Raw genomic sequence first — 26607 nt, 5'->3', positions numbered from 1 at the left:
ACTTTCAACAAATCTAACGCATGATGAACTATGTAACTTTTCAAAAAGGTGTAGAAGAGAAAGCAGGAGGACAAGACAGAGAAAGAGAAGCAAATGAAGAAGCCGGAAAAGAAGAAAAAGGAAGAGAAAGAGAAAGAGGAGAAAAAGAAGACAAAGAAGGAAAAGGAGAAGGAGAAAGAAGAAGACAAAAAGAAGAATGAATGAATGAATGAATGAATGAAATCCCACTTACTTGGAAATCGGTGGAGCTCTCCACCAGTCTGTTGTCTCTGTACCAGGTGACCTCGGGCAGTGGGTGACCTGTCACGCGACACTGCAGACACACCCTCTGTCCCGTCTTTACCAGGACGTCCTTCAGCAGCTGCGTGAACCTCGGTGGTGACGGTTCTCCAATAGACGCGTCGCTCAGCTCACTGATGGCTGTTTTGGAAAATAGAGCTGCTGAGACAAGGTTTGATACATGTATGATTATGTGATGAGAATGAGGTTCAGTATGATTAGTATGACACAGCACCCTGTGAGCAAATTTTATGTATGTATGTGATGAATGTGAGGTTCAATATGATTAGTATGACACAGCACCCTGTGAGCAAATTTTATATATACATACATATATATATATATATATGTATCATTACGTGATGAATGTGAAGTTCAATATAATTAGTATGACACAGCACCCTGTGAGCATACTTTATATATATCATCATGTGATGAATGCGAGGTTCAATATTAGTATGACACAGCAACCTGTAAGGATATTTTATATATGTATCATTATTTGATATATATATTTTTTTATATATGTATGAGTATGCAATAATTATGCTGCTCTCAATGGTTAGTACTATGCAGAATCCTGTGATCATATTTTATATGTATGAAGTTGAATATGATTAATATTAAACAGCTTCATTGGACATATTTTATATATGTATGATTATATAATGAATATGATGTTTAGTATGATTAGTACTACACAGTCCCTTGTGATCATATTTTATATATGTATGATGTTGAATATGATTAATATTACACAGCATCCTGCGACATATTTTTCATATGTATGATTATATGATGAGTATGATGTTCAGTATGATTAGTACTACACAGTATGTAGGATTCAGTGTTACTACACAGCACCCAGTGATCTATTTCTTACATACAGTAGAATCTCACTGGGTCAAACTCAGGAGGGTTGAATACACCACAATGCTCGAACCAAACACAAAGTCCTGAGTTACACTTACATAATGTTGACCGAATGGTTAGGTCAAACTACCTGAACGGTCGAACACTTTCTCAAGCACCAACATGGTTCGAGCCAAGGGGATTCAACTGTATATATGAAGTTAAAAAAAAGGACTATAATTGGCAATGACAGACTGGAACCACGATACGTACGTTCAATGTGTAACTTGGTGCTACTCTCGGCCTCTCCGTGTGGGTTCCTGGCCACACACTGGTACGTCCCCTTGTCCTCCTGCATCGCCTCACGCAGAACCATGATGCACCGATCACCTTCGAACAGCAGTTCGAGGTTCTTCGACTCCTTGATCGGTTTGTCGTTTTTGAACCAGATCACTTCCGGTTCCGGGTTGCCGATGATGACGCAATCGAGTCGGACTCGACTCCCCTCGGGTGCAGAGCGTGTGGGCGGCAGGTGCTGAGTGAATTGTGGTTTTAATGGTTCTTGCTCCACTGATGCTTGAGACATGTCCTCTCTGTAGAGAAATGTAATATATGTTAATAAAGGAAAGGAATGTTTGACATATTGGCAAAGCAAATGATTCCTGCTCTATGGAGGCTTAAGATCTATTTCTTATATACAGTGGAATCTGTAGTGAATTAATGTATTAAAAAGTTATTAAAAGAAAGGAAACCTACTACAGTTTTTCATTAGCAGCAATGGATATTTTATATGCTCTTATTAAAAAAGTGACCTCTGATGTTCTACAACTAAGCTGAACCTAGCTCTGATTAATAACGAGTTAGAAAAATCGATGAACCTAGTAATAAAGTAGAATGACTCAAAGTGATCAATGATGATGTTCTACAACTAAGTCAAATCCAGTTCTTACTGACTGGATTTAAAATATTATAAATCTGAATTATAAATCTGAATTATAAATCTGATACTGAATAAAAAATATTACTGGTAGTAAATCTTAAGGCAGAGATGAATTTTACTTGAAGAATGCAGGAAATTGCATTTCAGGACAACTAGTTTTCAAAATTTTACGGAGGAGCGTATCCCATAATCCCATAGAAACTTTTCTTTGCACCCTCGATCTCAGTCAGCCCCCACCAATGCCTACTTGCTTACACTGTGCCTGGTAGAATAAATCAAAAGTGGTCCATGATTTTTTTCAACTAACCCCAGCTCTTAATAAATGGACAGAAAAGATTACGAGCTCGGTACTGGAGTAGAATAACTAAAAAAGGACCCCTGATTTTCTGTAACTAACCCCTGTTCTTCATAAACAAATGAAATATTTCACGAACCCGGTACTGGAGTAGAACAACTCAACAGTGAGAGTACAGGCTGTTCTTGCTTCGCCCGCTGCGTTCTTTGCTACTACTGTATAGATTCCCGAATCTTCGGGAAACGCTTCGAGAATGTCCAGTGAAGAGTGGTTCATCTTAATCGTGACCTGCAAATAAATAATCAAATTAGGCTCAATTTAAAATGTCAGTAAATTCTCCAAACTTTGCTCTTTGGAACCGTCCATAAAGTATATAAAGTTTGTTTTGTTTAACTAGAGCACATTGATTTATTAATCATCGGCTATTGGATGTCAATCATATGATCATTTTGACACAGTCATAGAGAGGAAACCAGCTACATTTTTCCATTAGTAGCCATAAAGTATATATCCCAGAGATAGGGAGGGTGGTGATTGGGGGGGGGGGGGGGGGGGGGGGTAAGGCATTATATAAGAAGTATGTACAGATCCAGTGTGTTCAGTTACAAAGATATAGTAGTGTTACAAAGTATTGATTCACTGAATGTCAAACACAACTTAGAAGAATGTTTTCACTTAGCAGCAATGGATATTTTATATGCTCTTATTAAAAAAGTGACCTCTGATGTTCTACAACTAAGCTAAACCTAGCTCTGATTAATAACGAGTTAGAAAAATCTATGAAGCAGCATAATACAAATTTACCATTTTAAATATCTGTTTTGACATGAATTTAGACCTCACCGTTCAAGGGAAGCTATCACACTCACTCCCCATTACTCCCTTGAGACTAGTTATAGAGAACAATGTTTGCCTTTCATGCTAATTGCTGTAGTAAAGAAAGAAAGAAATGTTTTATTTAACGACACACTCAACACATTTTATTGATGGTTATATGGTGTCGGACACATGGTTAAGGACCACACAGATATTGAGAGAAGAAACTCTTTTTGGTTAGCAGCAAGGGATCTTTTATAATATGCACCATCCGACAGAAAGGATAGCACATACCACAGCCTTTGATATACCAGTCGTGGTGCACTGGCTGGAGCGACGGTTATATGGCGTCAGACTATACAGGTATTGAGAGAAGAAAGCTGCTGTTGCCACTTCATTGGCTACTCTTCACGATTAGCAGCAAGGGATCTTTTATATGCACCATCCCACAGACAGGGTAGTACATACCATGGCCTTTGATATACTTGTCGTGGTGCACTGGCTGGGACGAGAAATAGCCCAATGGGCCCACTGATGGGGATCGATCCCAGACCGACTGCACATCGAGTGAGCACTTTACCACTGGGTTACATCCCACCCCTTTTTATAGTTGGTTTGCATACTGTACCTTGAACAGTCCTGTCGATGTGATGACCTCTGTCCCACGGAACCACGTAATCTCCGGCTGGGGAGAGCCTGTGAATCTAACCTCGAGACGGACTCCTTTGCCTTCTGGGATTGAAGCATCCTGTAGTGGTTGATGAAAAGCTGGAATCTGCAGTGCTGAAATGGGATTTATGAAAATAATTATCATTTGTTACCCAATATTGGTAAGAAATGAAATAACATTTTAAAATATCTGAAGTATAACAGCATTCTTAAAGGAACAGACCCTAGTTTTTATACACTAGGCATATTTTTCACTATTAGAGCCGTTTATGATCACTGAAATCAAACATTATTTATATTTTATTGTTTAGATTATCCATTTCCGTAGAACTGAAGTGTTTTTGGTCATCCTGGTTTTTCTAATACCACAAAATTTATTTTTTATATTTGTAAAAACACAGGTGTGTTTCAGAACTAAAGGTTATGTAGTTGCATTTTAGTCTTATTTTTAAGGGTATTTCAACGTCACAGACTCTTGTTTCACTCTGTTGTATCCACATTTGTTACAGGTTTGTAAATTAACCAAACTTAAGTGTCTATTTTATGGGTTGAAACTAGGGTGTAGGTAAAAAATATATATGCCTTAGTGTTTAAAAACTTGGGTCTGTCCCTTTAATCAGTGTGAATAATTATTTCCATTTTTAATTAGAGAACATTTATTTTAAGTTTATTACAAGAATAAGATATTACATAAATCAGAGTTTTTGATGTTTAAATTCTTTCATCATTTTACCTGCACAATACAAGATTCTTTGCAAAAGAAAACAAAATAAAAGACTGGATAGATTAAATAAAAAATAAAAGAATAAAGACATGAGTTTGAAAACTAAAAAAATGATATGCAATTTCTTCAATGTTATACATACATCTAGTTTCAATATAGTTAACACCCTAATAATAATAAAAGTGTGAAGATGACATAATTTTATTAATATTCAAATAACTACACAATAATTAAAATGCAAACAGACACGTTTTAATTAAGTAAACAGGGAATAGCCATCTATTTTACACAGGACAGATATGTAAGCAATTAATAGGAAAGGCCAGTGGAAAAATTCATAATTAACACAACTACATTTTATACAGTCAATTTCCTCTTATTGAATTAATACAAGCCAAGTTGTAAAATGCATATTTTTTCCACAATAATTAATTCAAGGTTAGTATTGTATACCACAAAATTTTAATCTATTAAAACAGTGATAGCAACTGTTATTGCGATATAGGACAATCATGAGATGGCAGATAGATGAATTTGAAGTGACCGACACCAGTCGTGGGTGAAAAGACAAGGACTGAAATGTGGAGATGGATAGAAGTTCTATTACTGTGTGAGATGAAATAAAAATGGAACTCTTACAAAAAAATGGGAAGAGAGTGTTGGTGGAAAATAATCTATTTGGTTGTTATTGGCTTTGAATTTTTTTTATGTCAGTGTGTCTCGAACAGATGCTTGAAATGAAACTAAATGAAATTTCTTCTATTTCATGTCAGTGTGTCTCGAACAGATGCTTGAAATGAAACTAAATGAAATTTCTTCTATTTCATGTCAGTGTGTCTCGAACAGATGCTTGAAATGAAACTAAATGAAATATCTTCTTCTGTTTCATGTCAGTGTGTCTCGAACAGATGCTTGAAATGAAACTAAATGAAATATCTTCTTCTATTTCATGTCAGTGTGTCTCGAACAGGTGCTTGAAATGAAACTAAATGAAATATCTTCTTCTATTTCATGCAACCTTAAGGTTACACACCACCATTAATTACTCCATGCAATTCAATACAATTTCTATGTCAGAATATATTCTGTGAACAATACAACACTATCAAGAGGGTCATATGACTACTAATTTTAGAAAGTGCTCTCAACTAACAAGTACTGTTTGAAAAATCAACATACACATGTAGGTCGACCATCAAATTGTTCAGTTAACCCTATGCCTGACCACTGCCTCATGTTCTGTTATACAAGTGGCACTATACCACTTGCACAGTTGTTATCTGTTAGTACTACATATAACTAGTAACTACAAACCAATGGGTTATTTAAATACTATGTATAATCATCAAAAAAAAAGATTTCAAAAAGCATATCAGAATTTTTAAGTGTTTTTTTTTTTATGAGGAACTATTTCCTAAACCAGACTATATATTTTTTTTGATGAGGAAGTATTTCCTAAACCGGACTATATTTTCTTTTTGATGAGGAAGTATTTCCTAAACCGGACTATATTTTCTTTTTGATGAGGAAGTATTTCCTAAACCGGACTATATTTTTTTTTTGATGAGGAAGTATTTCCTAAACCAGACTATATTTTTTTTTTTGATGAGGAAGTATTTCCTAAATCGGACTATATCTTTTTTTTTATGAGGAAGTATTTCCTAAACCGGACTATATTTTTTTTTTGATGAGGAAGTATTTCCTAAACCGGACTATATTTTTTTTTTTTATGAGGAAGTATTTCCTAAACCGGACTATATCTTTTTTTTGATGAGGAAGTATTTCCTAAACCGGACTATATTTTTTTTTGATGAGGAAGTATTTCCTAAAGGGGTCTATATATTAAGCTTCTACAACAAGTAACAACACACCAAATGTGTGTTGCCTTAAGTAGCTTTTATTGTACTGGAAAAACTGAAATTATTTCTTGTCAAAGTATGCTTGTAAAAAAAAAAACGTTTAAATATGGCAGATGGCTGAAAAAGAATTCTTGTTATTTCATGTTTTTAGTTTCATGTCAATATTTGTTTTTGTTTTTTCAGTTATCCATGCCCACATGTGAAATTCTTTAATGCTGATTGCAATTTTAAAAGGATGGTTTTTCTATGTTATTTTTTTTTAAATTAACCATGCCTACATCTGGAAATGTTTTTATGATAAAGTACATGTAGTAGTGTTTTCCCTAGCTTGTTTTAGCATGGTGAGGCACCATGCCTCAATAGTCTAGCACCATCTTGTCTTAATCTGCCCTGAGATTAAACAAGCCTTTTTCACTAATTAATTCTAAAATTGCCTTTATAAAACACCTAAAAAAGTATTATTAATTAATAAAATATGTCTTTTATATCTTTTGTCATTCATTTATTAAAGCAAGGACATAAATTACATTAATGTTTATTTAATTAATTTTTGTGTATTTTTAATGCAAAACAAGTGCCCCGAAAATGGTGAAAATGCCCCAAAAGTGTTTGGTCTACCATGCCTTGCTAAATTTCTAGGGAAATCACTAACATTGTAGGTTTCAAAAGGAATTAAAAAAAATAATTCTCTACCTATTACATGCTAAATTCAGAGGGTGTAATGTTCCAGCAAGAACATAATATTATTTCAACCCATTAGGAACTTTCTTTAATTAGTCCTCTACCTAGAACATGCAGAACTTGCGGTGGTTGGAGAATAGATTTGTTCCATTAAAATTATAAAATTCTTTCATGTCAATGTAGATTTCACAAGAATTTTATAAAATTAGTTTTCTTGCTATATCATGCTGAAATCCGGGTTTTAAAAAAAGTCAAAATATGAATTTTTTCATGCTAATGTATATTTCAAAACAAATGTTTCAAAAGAAATGTTTCAAAATGAGTCCTCTTGCTATTTCATGCTGAACTCGGGGGTGGAGGGGTGGGTCGGTTGGGGATGGATTCATGCCAAAATTTGAAATTCCGCTTACGTATGACCGACAGTCTTGCAGACGATGCACTATCACCGCCCGAGTTTTGAGCCCGGCAGGTGTAACGTGCAGTGTGGTGTTGAGCAACCTGTCTGATCTTTAGGCAACACATGCCGTTAATTTTCGTGAAAACATAATCTGGAGAATTGTCAATGTTTAGCTCATCTTTGTACCATGATACGGTAGGAGAGGGAATTCCCTGCACGTGACATTCAAATGAAAAGGGATTCCCTTCCACAACCTCACATGACTTCAAGGTCTTGAGAAATTCAGGAGGTACGATTTGATGATGAGTTTCTGGAAGAGCGTAAACAGGGGAGATAAATAAAGTAGTTATTGGGATACGAATTGAAAGTTTAAAACGAAAATCTGTTATTGCAGATGATACTTAATATTAAGAAATACTAGAATATGTTATACAGAATATGTAAAAAGAGATTGAAAAACTTTATTGCAGGAATAAAGAAAATAAAAATTCCGACAAGAAAAACAAACAAGTAGAGATTTAAAATTGATTCTGTACAATGTAAAGAACAATAACATTTTCAACATTAAAAAAAATCTATCATTAATACTACAACAAAATTATTCAACATCATATTTGTTTGGATGAGAATATGTTGAAATTGATATATAATTTTTTCTTATACTTATGCTAAATGAAATCATTCAAGAGGTCACACGTAATGCAGACCTTTTAACAGCATTATAGCTAAAACATATTTGAGTTGGGGATAATAAAATATTAATAGTGGATTACCCATCATACATATAGGTATCTCTATATCTGTGTATATACGACTCCCAAGAAACCACCTATGGTTGGTTGGTTAACTTTACAGTTGTGTCATGTACTGTATGAATTTTACTAAAATTATTGACTCTAAAGAAATTGTTCGACGCCATATAACCATAAATAAAATGTGTTGAGTGCGCCATTAAATAAAACATTTCCTTCCTTCCTTATGAAAATGCTTATGGTTGGTTAGCTGACATTAACATTGTGGAATGTACAGTATGAACTTTTATAAAATTACTGACTCATTAAGAAACCAACTATGGGTGGGTTAGTTGACTTTAACATCGTGGCATGTACAATGTACAGTATGAACTTTTATAAAATTACCGACTCTTAAGAAACCACCTATGAGTGGGTTATTTGACTTTATAGTAGTGTTATGTACTGTATGCATTTTACTAAAATTACGACTTCTTAAGAAACTACCTATGGGTGGTTGGTTGACTTTACAATTGATTCATGTGCTTTATGAATTTTAATAAAATTATACTAAGAAACTACCCATGGGTGGGTTAGTTAAGTTGTAATATTGTGGCATGTACTGTATGAATTTTACTAAAATTACACTCCTAAGAAACCACCCATAGGTGGTTGGTTGACATTAACATTGTGACAAGTACAATATGAACTTTTATCAAATTACTCTTAAGAAACTCCTAAGAAACCACTATTGGTGGTTGGTTGACTTTACAGGTGATTCATGTGCTGTATGAATCTTAGTAAAAAAAAATATACTCTTAAGAAACCACCCATTGGTGGGTTAGTTCAGTTTTAACATTGTGACATGTACTGTATGAATTTTACTAAAATTAAGGCCTCATAAGAAACCAACTACGGGTGGTTGGTTGACAATACAGTTGGTAATGTACTGTACCTTTGACAGTGAGATGAGCTGATGATTCTGCTGAGCCAGCAGCATTAGTGACATGACAGGTGTATCGAGCCGTGTCCTCGGAGAATGTTTCCTCGATCGTCAGCGTGGCGACGCCATTGACGTAGCGAGTCTCGTAGTCTGGGCTCGTCAGTGGCAGGTTGTCCTTGAACCAGGTGACCTCTGCCAGGGTGTCACTCTCGATACGACACTCAAATGTGAATCTGTCGAGAAAAGGGCAAAAATTTATCTAACTATTAATTTCAGATTAAACAGGACTTCTAGATTATGGTAGCCCCACTCCCATGGCTAGTGATATTCAGTGTTGGGCTAATAAATAACTACTATTGCCATGCCCAACAGAGCTTCAACATTATGGTAGCCCCACTCCCATGGCTAGTGATATTCAATGTTGGGCTAATAAATAACTACTATTGCCATGCCCAACAGAGCTTCAACATTATGGTAGCCCCACTCCCATGGCTAGTGATATTCAATGTTGGGCTAATAAATAACTACTATTGCCATGCCCAGGGCTAGTGAACCTTTTTTTTGGTCAATACTGCAGTTACGTCTATTTTGTAAATATGAATATCCTGCTCCCACCCCAACCCCCCCCAGTGTTAGTGTTTTTAAGCTCTATGTCCTCTTTAGGTGACATATCTGATTATTACTATTATTTAGTAAAACTGTATTAACTTAAAGTAAGGCAGGGCTAGTGAATTTTTAATTGTGGCTAGTAAATGTTTAAAACCACTGATCCCACGGCTAGTGGATTTTTAATTGTGGCTAGTAAATGTTTAAAACCACTGATCCCACGGCTAGTGGATTTTTAATTGTGGCTAGTAAATGTTTAAAACCACTGATCCCATGGCTAGTAAATGTTTAAAACCACTGATCCCATGGCTAGTGAATTTTATAAACATTCTAGAAGCCCAGGATTAAAATTACAAAACCAATGCTTTTCTTATCATTTTACAATGCTGCATTACACTTTTAAAGACGCCGACTCTGGATTATTAAGCACTGTAAAATATTTTCGGTTGTTGCAGCTTTTTTTTTTACAATTAACATATTCGTCACAATGTTTTTGCTTAAATTATCAATTCTAACAAATCCAACAAATTTTCGGTCATTGTGATGTTCAAAGTAGCTCAAAATTAACTTTCTGGGAAATATAGGGTCAGTGGGTTTAAAGAAATGAAAATGCCTAATAAGTTAGTGGGGGTGGGGGGGGTGGGGTGGGGTGGTAAAACATGTCACAATACTAATCCTCTATGGGCTTACTTTGCTCCTTCGACCATTTCGGCATTCTTGAGGTGTTGAATGATGCGCGGTGGTCTAGCCTGTTGCTGTGGAGCTGCAGCTTTGACTGCCTGTTGTGACATCATCATTTCTTCAACAGGCTGAAACAATCACAACATAAGATGGTATAGTAATAGCCGAGAACAGAGAATATTAAACAGTTACAAAATGCCCTCAGTTTGCTAAATATATCTTTCTCTTGTATAATCCTATTTTTTGTAATCCATTTGGTAAATGTTTTGAATAAATATTGTAAAAAAGGTTAAGGTACTTTATACACTGCATATAAGAATATTATTATACTATATCATTATATTTAAAGGGACATTCCTGAGTTTGCTGCAATTTTTAAGATGTTATCAACTAACAGAGACTTTTTAAACGATTGTAATTACATATCAAATATATTTTATTGCATAAAATATTAGTGGCTGTATATTAAACATGTTTCTGATCGTTCTAGTATTTGTTCTAGGTTAAATTTAATTTAATTTCCAAAAATGTTTGGGGTTTTTCGTACGTACAAAATTATTTGAAAACAAAATTCAGTTTGGGCTTCTTACAAATATTAAGACGACCAGAAACACATTGAATATACAGACACTGATATTTTAAATAAGAAAATATATTTAATATGTAAGTTTAATCGTAGAAATATTTTATTAATCGGAAATATCTTACAATGCAACAAACTCAGGAATGTCCCTTTAATATAACCATCATTACAATTGCACCGACAATTACTGGGAAATGGATGACAAGAAGCTGACAGATATGGACTTCAAAGGCAGGAAAGAAAAGGAAGAAAGGAATGCATGAACAAACAAAGAAATGTTTTATTTAATGACATACTCAACAAATTGTTTTTTAATTTATAGTTATGAAAGAAAAGCCACTATCACTCTATGGGCTACTCTTTTAATTAGCAGCAAGAGATCTTTTATATGCACCATCCCACAGACAGGATAGTACATACCACAGCCTTTGTTACACCAGTTGTGGAGCACTGGCTGGAACGAAAAATAGCCCAATGAACACCACTAGAGCACATTAGATGTCAAACACTTGGTACTTTTTGCATATAGTCTTAGAGAAGGAACCCGCTACATTTTTTCATTAGTAGCCAGGGATCTTTTATATGCACCATCCCACAGACAGGATAGTACATACCACAGCCTTTGTTACACCAGTTGTGGAGCACTGGCTGGAACGAAAAATAGCCCAATGAACACCACTAGAGCACATTGGATGTCAAACACTTGGTAATTTTGGCATATAGTCTTAGAGAAGGAACCCGCTACATTTTTTCATTAGTAGCCAGGGATCTTTTATATGCACCATCCCACAGACAGGATAGCTAGTGGCCTTTGTTATACATGCTGCGGGGCACTGGTTAGAATGAAAAACAGCCCAGTGAGGATTGATCTTAGACTGAGCACACTTCAGGCAAGTGTTTTACCCTACATCCCACCCCAAAGAAAGAAACAGTGTGTCAGAGGATTACAGAAATATCCTAAAACTCAACTGACCTTGGCTCCCTCCATATTGTCTTTCAAATTGGAGAGTTCGTTGTCGGCTTGTTCAAACGACTGCATTAGGTCCTGGTACTGTATGACCACATTGCGGATACGGCTTGGACCTTGGTCTCCTGCAAGCACAACAAATATAAAGTCAATGTCCCTAATTCATAAGGTACATACCTTTTCTGTTGGCATAAAACAAATTTTGAGATATTACAAACACAAGAATATCTGGGGTCTATTTCACTAACTCCCACAATTGTGTGATCTTGCAGTGCAATGCAAAAATACTTGTAAGGAAAATGTGATGATGCTTAAGAGAGCTTAAGAAAGCTTTGTGAATTAAGCCCCTGATCTCTATGTAGAAAGTATGGCTTCACTTAGTCAAGTGTCTCTTTTATTTCTTTTTCATGAAGTGTTCCTTTTCAAAAATTCTTTAACATGAAGCATTCCTTTATGATTTTTTTATTTTTATATGAAATGTTTGTGATTTTTCTTTTACATAGTGTTTCTTTTATGATTTTTACAGTACCAAACATGTAACATTTTTGCACAAAAGTGTTTCTTTATGGGTTTTTTAAGCATGAAGTGTTCCTTTAATTCTCATTGCTCAGTAGATATAGTAACTTAATTTTTTTTATCAAACAGTTTCCTACTTCCAAAGATAATGAACACCTTGCATATCTGGATTTGGAACCTAAAGGGTTAATGGGTTTTGAAGGGTTAATGGGTTCTAAAGGGTTAATGGTCTCACCATACAGCTGAACAGCCAACTCTGATACTTGTTTAAGCCTCTCTTCTTGTTTAGGCTTGCCTTCTTCTACAAACTTCTCTAGCTTCTTGATGAGTTCGCTTGCCTCCTGCGGTGTGCGGCACTCGGTCGACTGACGTCCGATTGTGATCAGCAGGAGACTTCCTTCCTTCATCCACATCTCACACTGAAACAGAAGAATTATCAAGATTAAGTAAATGGTTAAACTTAGTAATGTAAGGTTAAATTTGACAATGGAAACTTTTGGAAAATAAAGCCAAAACATCTGACCTAGCAATGGAGCACGAAGGTAAGAGAACAGACAGTCATCACATATCATCGTGTTGCACTGACTTCCTCTGAGAGTGAAGTAGAGAATGGACGTTAAACTCAACAGAGAAAGGCAACAAACAGACATGACATATCGTTATGTTGTACTGACCTCCTCTATGAGTGAGAAGTAGAGGATGGACATTAACAATCAATAAAGGAAGACAACAGACAGACATGACATATGATCACGTCATACTGACCTCCTCTATGAGTGTGAAGTAGAGAATGGACATTAAACTCAACAAAGAAAGACAACAGACAGACACGACATATGATCACGTCATACTGACCTCCTCTATGAGTGAGAAATAGAGAATGGACATTAAACTCAACAAAGAAAGACAACAGACAGACATGACATATGATGGCATCGTACTGACCTCCTCTATGAGTGAGAAGTAGAGAATGGACATTAAACTCAACAAAGAAACACATGACATATTGTCAAGTCGTACTGACCTCCTCTATGAGTGAGAAGTAGAGAATGAACATTAAACTCAACAAAGAAACACATGACATATCGTCAAGTTGCACTGACCTCCTCTGTGAGTGATAAGTAGAGAATGGACATTAAACTCAACATAGAAAGACAACAGACATATCTTCAAGTTGCACTGACCTCCTCTATGGGCATGAAGTAGAGAATGGACCTTAAACTCAACAAAGAAACAGAGAAAGACAACAGACAGAAATGACATATCATTGAGTCATACTGACCTCTTCTATGAGTGTGAAGTAGAGGATGGACGTGTCGAGCTGGCAGCGGTAGTCGCGCACTGTCGTGTGGAACGTGCTCCACTTGTTTCGCAGCACATCAATCTCTCGCCGGATGTGCACCGAGTCGTAGTGCTTGTCCTGAACCATCAGTTCAGCCGTGCTCGTGAAATTTGTGATCTTCTTCTCTATTATCTACAACACACAACCAACATGTCAAAATAACATTAGTTCAGAGCTGTCTACCTTTAATGTTAAGGTCAGATATAGAGATACGAAATCTTGTGTGTAAGGTGGAAAAAAAAGACTATTAACATATTCTAGATGGTTTAAAAAAGAATGTTTAATGCTCCCCCTGAGATGTTCAAATACAGCATTTTCAGCCTTCTCAGGATAATAATCCACTTACATCAACAGTTAGCTCGAACTGTTGGAAAGCCTGCGAGGTCATCTTTGCGGCGGGCAGGTTGTTGCCATAGCTGCCGCGGCGGGCCTGCAGGTGTTGGTGCAGCTCGTCGATCTCGGAGTGGATCTGCCGCAGGTCGTAGTTGAACTGGCAGATCTGTAGGTTCTGCTGCAGGCGCCGCTGATGCTCCTCCCATGTGCTGTTCCAGCGGCGCTTGTACTCCTCCGTGACGCTCAGCACGCCACGGACATCATCGCGCGCAACAGCAGTCGCGTCCTGGATACAGGAAAAGAAAAGAAAGGAATGTGTAAAAAATGTAATGAAAACATTTGACATCACTCAGGAGTGTGGGCGTGTGTGCGTGTTCGGGGTTGAAAAGTTAAAGTTTGTTTTGTTTAGCAACACCACTAGAGTACATTGATTAATTAATCATCGGCTATTGAATGCTAACATTTGGTAATTCTGATATCTAGTCATCACAGGAAACCAACTAAATTTTTCCTAATGCAGCAAGGGATCTTTTATATGCACTTTCTCACAGACAGGAAAGCACATACCACGGCCAGTTGTGGTGCATTGGTTGGAATAAGAAAAAGACCAATCAGTTGAAGTTCAGGTTTCTTGGGTAGAATGACTCGACACTCTTAAAAACGTCACCCACTACAGTACAATTTCCTGCGCATGCACCTGCTACTAAAGCATACCAATTTATTAATCACTGGCTACTGGAAGGAGGGAAATGGTTTATTTAACAAAGCACTCACACATTTTATTTATGGTTATATGGCGTTGGACATATGGTTACGGATCACACAGATTTTGAGGGAGGAAACCCGCTGTCGCCACTTCATGGGCTACTCTTTTCGATTAGCAGCAAGGGATCTCTTATATACACCATGCCATACAGGATAGCACATACCATGACCTTTGATGTACCAGTTGTGGTGCACTGGCTGGGACGAGAAATAGCCCAATGGGCCCACTGATGGGGACATTGGCTACTGGATGTCAAACATTTGATAATTTTGATGTCAAACAATGACGTCATCAATTGTCACACTACAACCCTACAGGAATATGAACCAAATGAGTTGAGTGATATAAATTAAGATCGATTATGGGGTAATAAATAGCATATTAAACTTGCTATCATTTCATATCATGTTCATGTCTCTCGTGAAATCATTTACAGTTGGGACATAAACATGATATGAAATGGAAGCTCATTTAATATCCTATAACACTGTAGCCTTTGATGTAAAAAAAATATATCCAATAAGATTAACTGGTTATTCTCTGTATGTCCACAGACAGTACAGCACATACCATAGCCTGTGATGAAAGGTGTCTAGCACGTACCTGCTGCCGCACTCTGCGTACAATCTTCTCTCCCTCATCGGCAGTGAAGTGGATCATCTGGGAGATTTCAGACTTCTTGCGCTTGTGATCATCAAGCATCTTCTCAGCTTGCATGAGGTCTGTTGGAAGCTGAAGCTGAGCGTAGGCATGCTCCGTTCGCTCTATTACTTCATCCAGCTGAAACATGTCAATTAAAAATATACAGTTAGTGGTACATAGTCCATTATTACCAGTGTTTTTCGGTATCGTCAATATAGAGTCTCTGGCGAGCATAATACATTATTTGTATTCCTAATATATAATACTGACGATACCGAAAAACATGATGGTAATAATCTCTTTATCATATAATTTCAAGCTTAATACGTGTTTTTGTAAACTGTACATGCAACTTTAATTCCAGTCCGCCATTACTAGATATTCAAATGACGTAAGAATATGTGGTGCGATGTCTTTTTGAATGGAAATGACGTCAAACTTGAATGACCTCATTTTGGATGTCCTCACATCAAAATAAACTAGTGCTTAACGTTTTTTGTTTTTTGAACGCTGAACAGCTTTCAGTGTAAAATTGCTATTGAAAAGTTTTTATTTGATGACTATGAATGCATATGTCAATTATGGAGTGTCACCCTAGTACGTTTGCTTAAATGTCAATAAACGAAGTGTCGTGACCTCGATTAATTTACATCTAATTTGCAAAGTTATCAAATTCTTAAAGTATGTGATTTGAAAAAAATCACATACTTTGATTGCACTGAAAATGTAACATATTATATGATAAATTATGTTACACACACATTGGTGAGAACATCATACATATTCAAAACAAACGAAATTCCATCATGTGAACTGTAGGAACAATTATATAGAACTGCCACTGAAAAACATCCAATTTTGATGAAATTCTGGTTTACTGAGTTACCAGTTTAAAAGGGGTTTCATGTACTGTACATCATATTCAACTGCCTGGATGTGTCACAGTTCAGAAAACTTCAAATGATCACAGACATAATCATTTACTTGTCTCCAGATAATATTTGAAAATTTTGGTCTCTTCCGTGCCAGACAGCTCAGAAAGCTGAGGTATATACCCAGGTCAATGAAAGAATGAACAAACAAACAATCAAATGAATGAAGAAATGAATGAATGAACGAAAGAACGAATGAACAAATGAACGAAAACAATCTTAACGACATCCCAGCACAAAAATACACATCAGCTATTGGGTGTCAAACAAAGGTAAATGGCCCAGTCACTGAATCATAATTGGATGCAAGTATGGAAATAACTACAAAACAAAAATAAAATGAAACAGATACACCAAGCAGAACTTGTAAATGTTCAAAACTCTGACCTGATGCAGGTTTTTGAAGAACTGGATTGTCATTTTCAGTAGGATCTGGTACTCGTTGATGCGTGACTGGAAGCGTTGGTGGACCTTGACCAGCTCGTTAATAATCTGATCCTTCTGTCCCTTTGTGTCTCCCTTGAGGGACAGCAACTCTGCAGTCTTTAAGTGTCCTTCAATTTCCTCCTGTGCTTTCTAGAAACATTGGACAAAAACAGTATATATTATATTTCACATAATATACTACAGATGCATTTTAAAAATTACTATGTCGACATTATGTATAAAATACTGAAAATATTGTTAAATTTGCAATTTAAAATAAATTTCAAAACATAAATTCAAATAACTATGTGTGAGGAGTATTTTTATATACACTGATAGTAAAAAAAATGTAATTTACAATTCATAGTTCCTCCTGTGCCTTCAAGAAAAAAAAATCAAAAATATTAGATATTATATTTCACATAATATATACTACAGATGAATTTTAAAAATATATTATGTTGACATTATGTATAAAATACTGAAAATATTTTAAAATTTGCAATTCAAAATAAAACAATTTTTTTTTGAAATAACTATTTTTAGGGAAAATGATAATCAAAAAATGTAATTTAGAATTCATAGTTTTTAAAATAAAATGGAATTAATCAAATTTAAAATACTGAGGCACTATAAACTATATATTAAAAGATTGTCTTTCATTACTTTGCTATGTTTGGTAAGTATTGAAAGTTAAAGTCTCATTCTATTGATTTTTTTATTTATTACCGTTCTGTATTTAAAAGTAAAACATTCCACAAATGCAAAATCTAGTAATTTACCTGAAAGTGAAATTTTTGGATTACATGTATATTCAATTAACAGTTCAATACATTTTATCAACAAAGTCCAGTTATATGTAAAATGTTTCAGAAACTAATATAAAAGATCACATCTTGTGTGATAAACTTTTACAGAGATGTTATGAGGAACGAAAACATGAAGCAAGTAATCTTACATGAAGAAATTTTGAATGAAATCATATTGTTTTAATACAAGCCATAGGATTTCAAATTTCATGGGAAACAAGGTAAAATTGGAATATGGCTTATGATGTTGACACTGTAAAATTGTAGATGTATTTGATGTAGACAAGGTAAAATTCAAAATGGCTTATGATGTAGACTCTGATATACCTTTGCAACAGATGATTGTTTACATATGGACGATTAAAAAAGCAAAATAAGTTTTTTCAAATAAAACTAGCATGGGAAGCTATTTTTGTCAGCTTCTGGCATATGGTTTGACATTGTGTCCTTATCCGCATCTCACATCCATATGTTCATCCGGACATATGTAAACACCTCCAATGAAAATAATAGTTAGCGATTTTTGCCATATCCATATTCAGATTTGTATCTGTTGATTGATTCAAACCTATTTCATTGCATATAATGTTCAATTGGATTGGGCACACATTATCCAACTTACAACTTGTATCTGTTGATTGATTCAAACCTATTTCATTGCATATAATGTTCAATTGGATTGGGCACACGTTATCCAACTTACAACTTGTATCTGTTCATATGTGAACACAGCTTTAAACAATATACAAACTGAATTTTAAAGAGTAAAACAGACATTGTAAAATGGCTCATGATGTAGACACCGATATATACCTTTGCAACAGGGCCGAAGTCTTCCAGTTTCTGCTGCAACTCCTGAGCTCTTTCCAAGGAGCTGCCAAGGTTACCAGCAATATAGGGAAGGAAAAACTCCCTTTCCACAGTCATCACCCAATCAATGGTCTAAAAGTCAACAAAACAACAATACTCAGTCCTTCCGGACGCACTAGCAAGAAGACATTAGTTAGAGGCCACCTTTGATGATCTTATAGGTTTAGGAAAAGAAATTTCAGTATATTTTGTCCTAAAATGGATACAGAGATATGAAATTCAATACATCAATGAGATGTAATTTAGTTTTTTCATCAACAGGTTGCATATGTCAGTAGATAATTATTTTTTTTTAAAGATTTTATAAGACTTGGAATTGCTGATCTGAAATGCATAAAAATATTACCTAAGTTAGTCTTTCAAAAGTGTCTGAACAAAATACAAATAATAATTAAACAACAATAGCCTAGAATTTGTTTTTGGGTTGTTCAATTAATTTATGGTATATCCAAAAATCCATCATGGAACAAATGTGAGACCAAGAACAAATTCCATATCAATTTCCATCATTCTTTTTATAATTTTCTCAAATTCCGTAAAAAATTTTTTAACTTCATAGGTATTCTATTTATTGATTTTCAGATTTTAAAAATTTATTAAGAATCATCATTTTGGCTAAAACATTTCGTTTCAATATAATAAATCTCTTCATTTAGTTTTCTTCAACTTTATTGAGTATCTGACTCAATACAACCTTTTGGGTGAAAAACATAAATATTCTGTATATATAAATGTTTTATTCTTTGTAATAATCACAAAGATGACCTCATTCCTTGTGCATGTCTTCTTGTGAATGAAAATAAGTAAATCTGTACCTTGTATGTTGGAATAAAGTCATCGTATTGTGCTTGCAACGTGTTAATTCCTTCCAACGACAAGCCCAGATCACCTGCGATTACTGGGAAAAATTCATCCTCAATTTTCATGACCGAGTCAATGGTCTGAAAACACAACATTAGGGCATGCTGCAAATGTTCACTCGCTTGTTATTGGTCAAAATAATCTTGCTGGCTGATAAAAAATTTCATAAACCTATAGTATAAAGAATAAATGTTTGTATCTATTAATTAAAAAATAATTATTATACGTTGGTTTTTCAAGTTTAAAAGGAATTTAGTAAATCGAATATGATCATTTTTCGCATGACTCTGTGTATTTCTTCAAAGTTGATTTATTATGTTCCAAATGACTTCAAACTGTAATTTAGGAAACTTGTTTAATTTACAAAGTGCTGCAAAACAGAAAAACTTCCAGCAATAGTAAAACCTGGCCTTTGTTTTGACTTAATCATGGTGTGGTTCAAAATTGAAGGTGTTTTTGTTTTTTTAACTGTCATTGAAAATTGAGGAGATTTCTTTTTCTATATTTTAAATTTTGTTAAAGGTGTGACAAGCTGTATAAATATTTCACTAAAAAAACATTTAACTCAGAACAAATGTGTTTACAAAGGTGATTCTGGTTTTCCAGTTAATTCTCAGAAATGCTTAATTTGACTGTCTGCTCACAGGGGTGGGGAATGTAAGGGGGGAGAGAGAGGGAGATACAACACATTGACCTACTGGGATAGGACCGTAGGGGCAATACATGTAGCAATACATGTAGATGGGGGTCAATTGCCTTCAGTGTACCTATTGGTGTAGGACCGTAGGTGCAATACATGTAGATGGGGTCAATCGCCTCCAGTGGACCTATTGGGGTGGGACCGTAGGTGCAATACATGTAGATGGGGTCAATCTCCTTAAGTGCACCTATTGGGGTAGGACCATAGGTGCAATGCATGTAGATGGGGTCAATTGCCTCCAGTGCACCTATTGGGGTAGGACCGTAGGTGCAATACATCTAGATGGGGTCAATCTGCTTCAGTGCACCTATTGGGGTAGGACCGTAGGTGCAATACATGTAGATGGGGTCAATCTCCTTCAGTGCACCTATTGGGGTAGGACCATAGGTGCAATACATGTAGATGGGGTCAATCTCCTATTGGTGTAGGACCGTAGGTGCAATACATTTAGATGGGGTCAATCACCTTCAGTGTACCTATTGGTGTAGGACCGTAGGTGCAATACATGTAGATGGGGTCAATCGCCTCCAGTGGACCTATTGGGGTAGGACCATAGGTGCAATACATGTAGATGGGGTCAATCTTCTTCAGTGGACCTATTGGGGTAGGACCGTAGGTGCAATACATGTAGATGGGGTCAATCTCCTCCAGTGCACCTATTGGGGTAGGACCGTAGGTGCAATACATGTAGATGGGGTCAATCTTCTTCAGTGGACCTATTGGGGTAGGACCGTAGGTGCAATACATGTAGATGGGGTCAATCTTCTTCAGTGGACCTATTGGGGTAGGACCGTAGGTGCAATACATGTAGATGGGGTCAATCTTCTTCAGTGGACCTATTGGGGTGGGACCGTAGGTGCAATACATGTAGATGGGGTCAATCTCCTTCAGTGGACCTATTGGGGTGGGACCGTAGGTGCAATACATGTAGATGGGGTCAATCTCCTTCAGTGGACCTATTGGGGTGGGACTGTAGGTGAAATACATGTAGATGGGGTCAATCGCCTCCAGTGGACCTATTGGGGTAGGACCGTAGGTGAAATACATGTAGATGGGGTCAATCTCCTTCAGTGGACCTATTGGGGTAGGACCGTAGGTGCAATACATGTAGATGGGGTCAATCTTCTTCAGTGGACCTATTGGGGTAGGACCGTAGGTGCAATACATGTAGATGGGGTCAATCTTCTTCAGTGGACCTATTGGGGTAGGACCGTAGGTGCAATACATGTAGATGGGGTCAATCTTCTTCAGTGGACCTATTGGGGTAGGACCGTAGGTGCAATACATGTAGATGGGGTCAATCTTCTTCAGTGGACCTATTGGGGTAGGACCGTAGGTGCAATACATGTAGATGGGGTCAATCTCCTTCAGTGGACCTATTGGGGTAGGACCGTAGGTGCAATACATTTAGATGGGGTCAATCTCCTTCAGTGGACCTATTGGGGTAGGACCGTAGGTGCAATACATGAAGATGGGGTCAATCTCCTTCAGTGGACCTATTGGGGTAGGACTGTAGGTGAAATACATGTAGATGGGGTCAATCGCCTCCAGTGGACCTATTGGGGTGGGACCGTAGGTGAAATACATGTAGATGGGGTCAATCTCCTTCAGTGGACCTATTGGGGTAGGACTGTAGGTGAAATACATGTAGATGGGGTCAATCTTCTTCAGTGGACCTATTGGGGTAGGACTGTAGGTGAAATACATGTAGATGGGGGTCAATCTCCTTCAGTGGACCTATTGGGGTAGGACTGTAGGTGAAATACATGTAGATGGGGGTCAATCTCCTTCAGTGGACCTATTGGGGTAGGACCGTAGGCAATTAAAGCAATGACATATTGCACATTTTGAAGACACCTTACAAATTACTTTTATAGATAGGTAGGTAACTAGTTTAAAGTACTCATATACCACTTGGGTTTCGAACACACCCATCCTGAAAACTTACTTACTTATTGGATAATTTAGAAATTTTGATCAAGTCACTTTTATGGAGTAGATCTTATGTGACTGACAAAAATATAAAATGAAACTTTTTTAAGTTGCAAAATTTCACAGCTTATCACACCTGTAATGGTCGAATCAGTATTAATTTTAGTTAACTAATTACCATCACCACCATCACCACCACAATAATACAACATTAAAAGCCACACCCACAGAAAAGCATATTGACGGATTATGTGAAAATATTAGTTTTGCCTACTACATGTACATGTAAATTAACTTCTGCAAACCACAATATATATATTTTGTTTTTCAATTCAAGTTAGTCACAAAATTACTATATTGCAAGAGTTAACTTCAATTAGAACATTCAAAAGCAATTGCAATAAAAATTTAGATATGTTCAATCGAGATATTTTCCCCCCATGTTTAAAAGTAAAAAAAAAGTTTAATCATTTCTTAAAATATTTAGTAAAATAGCTACTGCCATAAAGCTGAATTTAAAGCTTTATACTAGGTTAGAAAACTGAGAAAACACTGTGCATGTATGTATATATTTGAGACATATAAAACACACCACAAGTATTTACAGTGCACACACTAGAAAGTTAAACAAATCATATAATTCTGTTATTTATCAATATATAGTTCACTCTGTTATTCCAAACGAAAAATACTTTTCTACACTAATATGTTTGATTAATTTCACCCCAACACACAAAAGTATTATAATACACCAAATATACATTTTATAGTCAGATGGCACTGAAACCGAAACGCAAGTTCTTTAATATTTGTTATCAAAATAGTAAATATACATTTAGTTGTTTTTCAATATACATTTCTAACGAGTTATTAAATATAAAAAGAAAGCAATTTCTCTTTAGTAAATTTACTTGGCATTTATTTGACATTTATGTAAGCTGATGTCTTTGTACAAAAAATAACTCAGCTTTCGTGCTCTACATGTATCTCAAGAGTATATACAATAATCACAAAAACAAAATGGCCTCCACTCAACATTTTGGAAACTTAACTGACATCAAACGTTTAAAGGGACAAACACTTTAAAAAGAAAACCCATATCATTTTGTGGTGAGAATATCAGAACTTCATTTATCTCCTCCTTCAAACAACCATATATTGAGTTATTGATATTACATTTCTGGTAACTTAGAATTTTAAATTTCAAATTTACAAAATCATGATGGCCATTACCTAAAGGGGTATCTGCCTGATCCAGTTTAAAAAAAAAATCTTTGGCAAATCTTCTCAGTGGTTGCTTTAAGACATCAAAAGCAAGATGGTTACGACTTGTATTCTTGCGACTACTTACAATTTACTTCAAATGACTATATATGTTATATTAAATCAAAAACAAGATGGGGCTACCACTTACAATTCTGATTTTTTATTTACAATTTATTTTAAATGATTTAATGCCTTTTTAAAAACAAATCAACTACACTGAACTACTGACACCAAAAGCAAGATGGCCACCACATACCTTCCTGGCATCCTGGATGAACTGGTGCCACTGTGATTTGAACTGTTTGCTGGATGAAACTCGGAGCTGCCATGCCTCCCACTGTTCTGTGAGTAGCGACATCCGTTCTCGCGACTCCATCAGTGATCGCTCCACTGTCATGATAGAGTTCCGGATCTCCAACGTAGAGTCATCGGAGACCTGCAATAAAATAAAGGAAAAGAATATACATATGTTTAATAGTAATCTATTTTTATTTTTCTTAACCAGGGATGGGAATTGGTGAATTGTAAAAAAGAGGAAATATAGAGGGGTCCCGGAAATTCTTGAAATCCTAGGTTAAAATCTGTGCCATCTGACACATTTTGGAGGAAAGGACGATTAAAATACGAGGAAACGCAATGTTCCTTGAGAGGAAAACCGCGGATCTGAGGAGAATTCCCACACCTGCTTAACTTCTTTTAGTTATATTTATTACTACTATTAAGTAGCCAAATGTTTATAATTAAACAAAGATACTCTGTTTAGTTTTTCAAAAATGCTTTAAATCATCAAGATCATACCAATCAATTTAAAAAAAATTCTGAAGTCTTGATTTTAGTTATAATTATTCTCTACACAAGCAGAGCTCTAAACCGACTGTATACCATACCGTTGCTGAGTTATGTTATAATTATTCTCTACACCAGCAGAGCTCTAAACCGACTGTATACCATACCGTTGCTGAGTTATGTTATAGTTATTCTCTACACCAGCAGAGCTCTAAACCAACTGTATACCATACCGTTGCTGAGTTATGTTGTAATTATTCTCTACACCAGCAGAGCTCTAAACCGACTGTATACCATACCGTTGCTGAGTTATGTTGTAATTATTCTCTACACCAGCAGAGCTCTAAACCGACTGTATACCATACCGTTGCCGAGTTATGTTGTAGTTATTCTCTACACCAGCAGAGCTCTAAACCGACTGTATACCATACCGTTGCCGAGTTATGTTATAGTTATTCTCTACACCAGCAGAGCTCTAAACCGACTGTATACCATACCGTTGCCGAGTTATGTTATAGTTATTCTCTACACCAGCAGAGCTCTAAACCGACTGTATACCATACCGTTGCCGAGTTATGTTGTAGTTATTCTCTACACCAGCAGAGCTCTAAACCGACTGTATACCATACCGTTGCCGAGTTATGTTGTAGTTATTCTCTACACCAGCAGAACTCTAAACCGACTGTATACCATACCGTTGCCGAGTTATGTTGTAGTTATTCTCTACACCAGCAGAGCTCTAAACCGACTGTATACCATACCGTTGCCGAGTTATGTTGTAGTTATTCTCTACACCAGCAGAGCTCTAAACCGACTGTATACCATACCGTTGCCGAGTTATGTTGTAGTTATTCTCTACACCAGCAGAGCTCTAAACCGACTGTATACCATACCGTTGCCGAGTTATGTTGTAGTTATTCTCTACACAAACAGAGCTCTAAACCGATTGTATACCATACCGTTGCTGAGTTAAGCAAAAATGTGTTGCCCTTCTCATCGAATTCCGAAAATGTTTGGTGCGCCTTGTTGTACATATCCTGCGTATGAAGAACTGCGGCGTCGGTTAACTCTTGCAGATCTTCCGTTTCAGAGCGCACAATGTGTTCTAGGCCATCCATGTGACTGGCCAGCTGAAAAAACAACAACACAATTTGTTTGTTTTGTTTTTGTTGTTGTTTTTTTGTTTCTTTTTATACCACTGCCCCATTTCCTTTCTCTCCTTTGAATTCCATCTCATTTCTTCCCGATCTGGCAACTTCTCCTATCTTTCAACTTCTTTCGTTGCCCACCTTCACATCCCAGTCCTTGCCTCTCCAATTTATAAGAATTACTATTTTTTAAATAAAATTAAAAATCAGTACTACTACTGGCACCATTACTGACACCACTACTGGCTATTTCATGTAGATGTCAAATATTAATTTGGTAATTCTGCTATACAGTTAAATAAATTTGAAATGAATTATAAGCAACAAACTTAAAACAAAGAGCACCAATGCCAGGTGGAGACGACTCTAATCAAGAATTTAAAGAAGAGTTACCTGGTGTTAGAAAACCAAGTGGAGACAACTCTAACGAAGTCAAAGACGAGTTACCTGCTGTGAGAGCCTGAGGAATGAGACATAGAGCAGTGCTAGGTGGATGCGGTTCTCCGTGATGTTGTGTAGCCGGAGTAGCTGTGCGCGCATTGATTCGACCTTCTCCGCTGCAGATGAGGCCTCCTGATCCCCTGACTTGACCAGGTTGACCACTGCGTCAGATAAGGAATTAATCTCCGCATTTTTGTCCTGAAGAAGAAAGAAAAGAACATTCATTTTCATTTCAACTTATTTTCGTGCTTATATCCAATAAAGGTTCAAGCACACTGTCCTGGGTACACACCTCAGCTGTCTGGGATGTCTGTCCAGGACAGTGGGTTAGTTGTAAGCTGGTTAGTGAGAGAGAAGAGGGTGTAGTGGCCTTACACCTACCCATTGGGTCCTTAAGAACTCGCTCTGGGCTGCAAACCCTGTACCTACCAGTCTGTAGTCCGATGGCTTAACCACTGCGCCACCGAGGCCAGTAGAAAAGAACACACATACAGGCACATTATATGGCAACATACACATACCCATATGCAGTGATTTCTATATCAGGGCTTCTAGATTATGGTAGCCCTACTCCCGTGGCTAGTGATATTTAATGTTGGGCTAGTAAATAACTACAGTTGCTATGCCTGACGGCTAGTGAAAAAAAAAAGAGTCAAATGTTGCAGTTAAGTCTGTTTTATAAATACGAATATACTGACCCACATCCAACCCCTAATGTTAGTGTTTCTAAGCTCTGTCTCCCTCTTTAGGTGACATATCTGATTATTACTATTATTTAGTAAAACTGTATTAACTTAAAGTAAAGTGGGGCTAG

The 26607-nt window shown here is 36.3% G+C and overlaps 1 protein-coding gene across 1 annotated transcript in view; it reads right to left on the bottom strand.

The window, feature by feature from the left end:
* Positions 1-26607, bottom strand: part of LOC121387235 (titin-like) — a 481073-nt gene that overhangs the window by 353134 nt on the left and 101332 nt on the right. Inside the window, exons 26-42 of the mRNA XM_041518261.1 lie at positions 25800-25991; positions 25164-25334; positions 23675-23854; positions 18603-18731; positions 16942-17130; positions 15584-15760; positions 14228-14500; positions 13822-14013; positions 12775-12958; positions 12030-12148; positions 10483-10601; positions 9199-9419; positions 7526-7822; positions 3811-3965; positions 2506-2654; positions 1405-1724; positions 233-441 (exon numbers count right to left, since the gene is read on the bottom strand). Of these exons, the coding sequence (XP_041374195.1) occupies positions 233-441; positions 1405-1724; positions 2506-2654; positions 3811-3965; positions 7526-7822; positions 9199-9419; positions 10483-10601; positions 12030-12148; positions 12775-12958; positions 13822-14013; positions 14228-14500; positions 15584-15760; positions 16942-17130; positions 18603-18731; positions 23675-23854; positions 25164-25334; positions 25800-25991 (3276 nt within the window). The remainder of the gene's footprint in view (positions 1-232; positions 442-1404; positions 1725-2505; positions 2655-3810; positions 3966-7525; positions 7823-9198; positions 9420-10482; positions 10602-12029; positions 12149-12774; positions 12959-13821; positions 14014-14227; positions 14501-15583; positions 15761-16941; positions 17131-18602; positions 18732-23674; positions 23855-25163; positions 25335-25799; positions 25992-26607) is intronic.

This window comes from Gigantopelta aegis, chromosome 13, assembly GCF_016097555.1.
Source record: "Gigantopelta aegis isolate Gae_Host chromosome 13, Gae_host_genome, whole genome shotgun sequence".
Taxonomy (NCBI): domain Eukaryota; kingdom Metazoa; phylum Mollusca; class Gastropoda; order Neomphalida; family Peltospiridae; genus Gigantopelta; species Gigantopelta aegis.
Note: the sequence above shows the minus strand (reverse complement) of the source record. Positions and strands in the feature narration are given on the sequence as shown.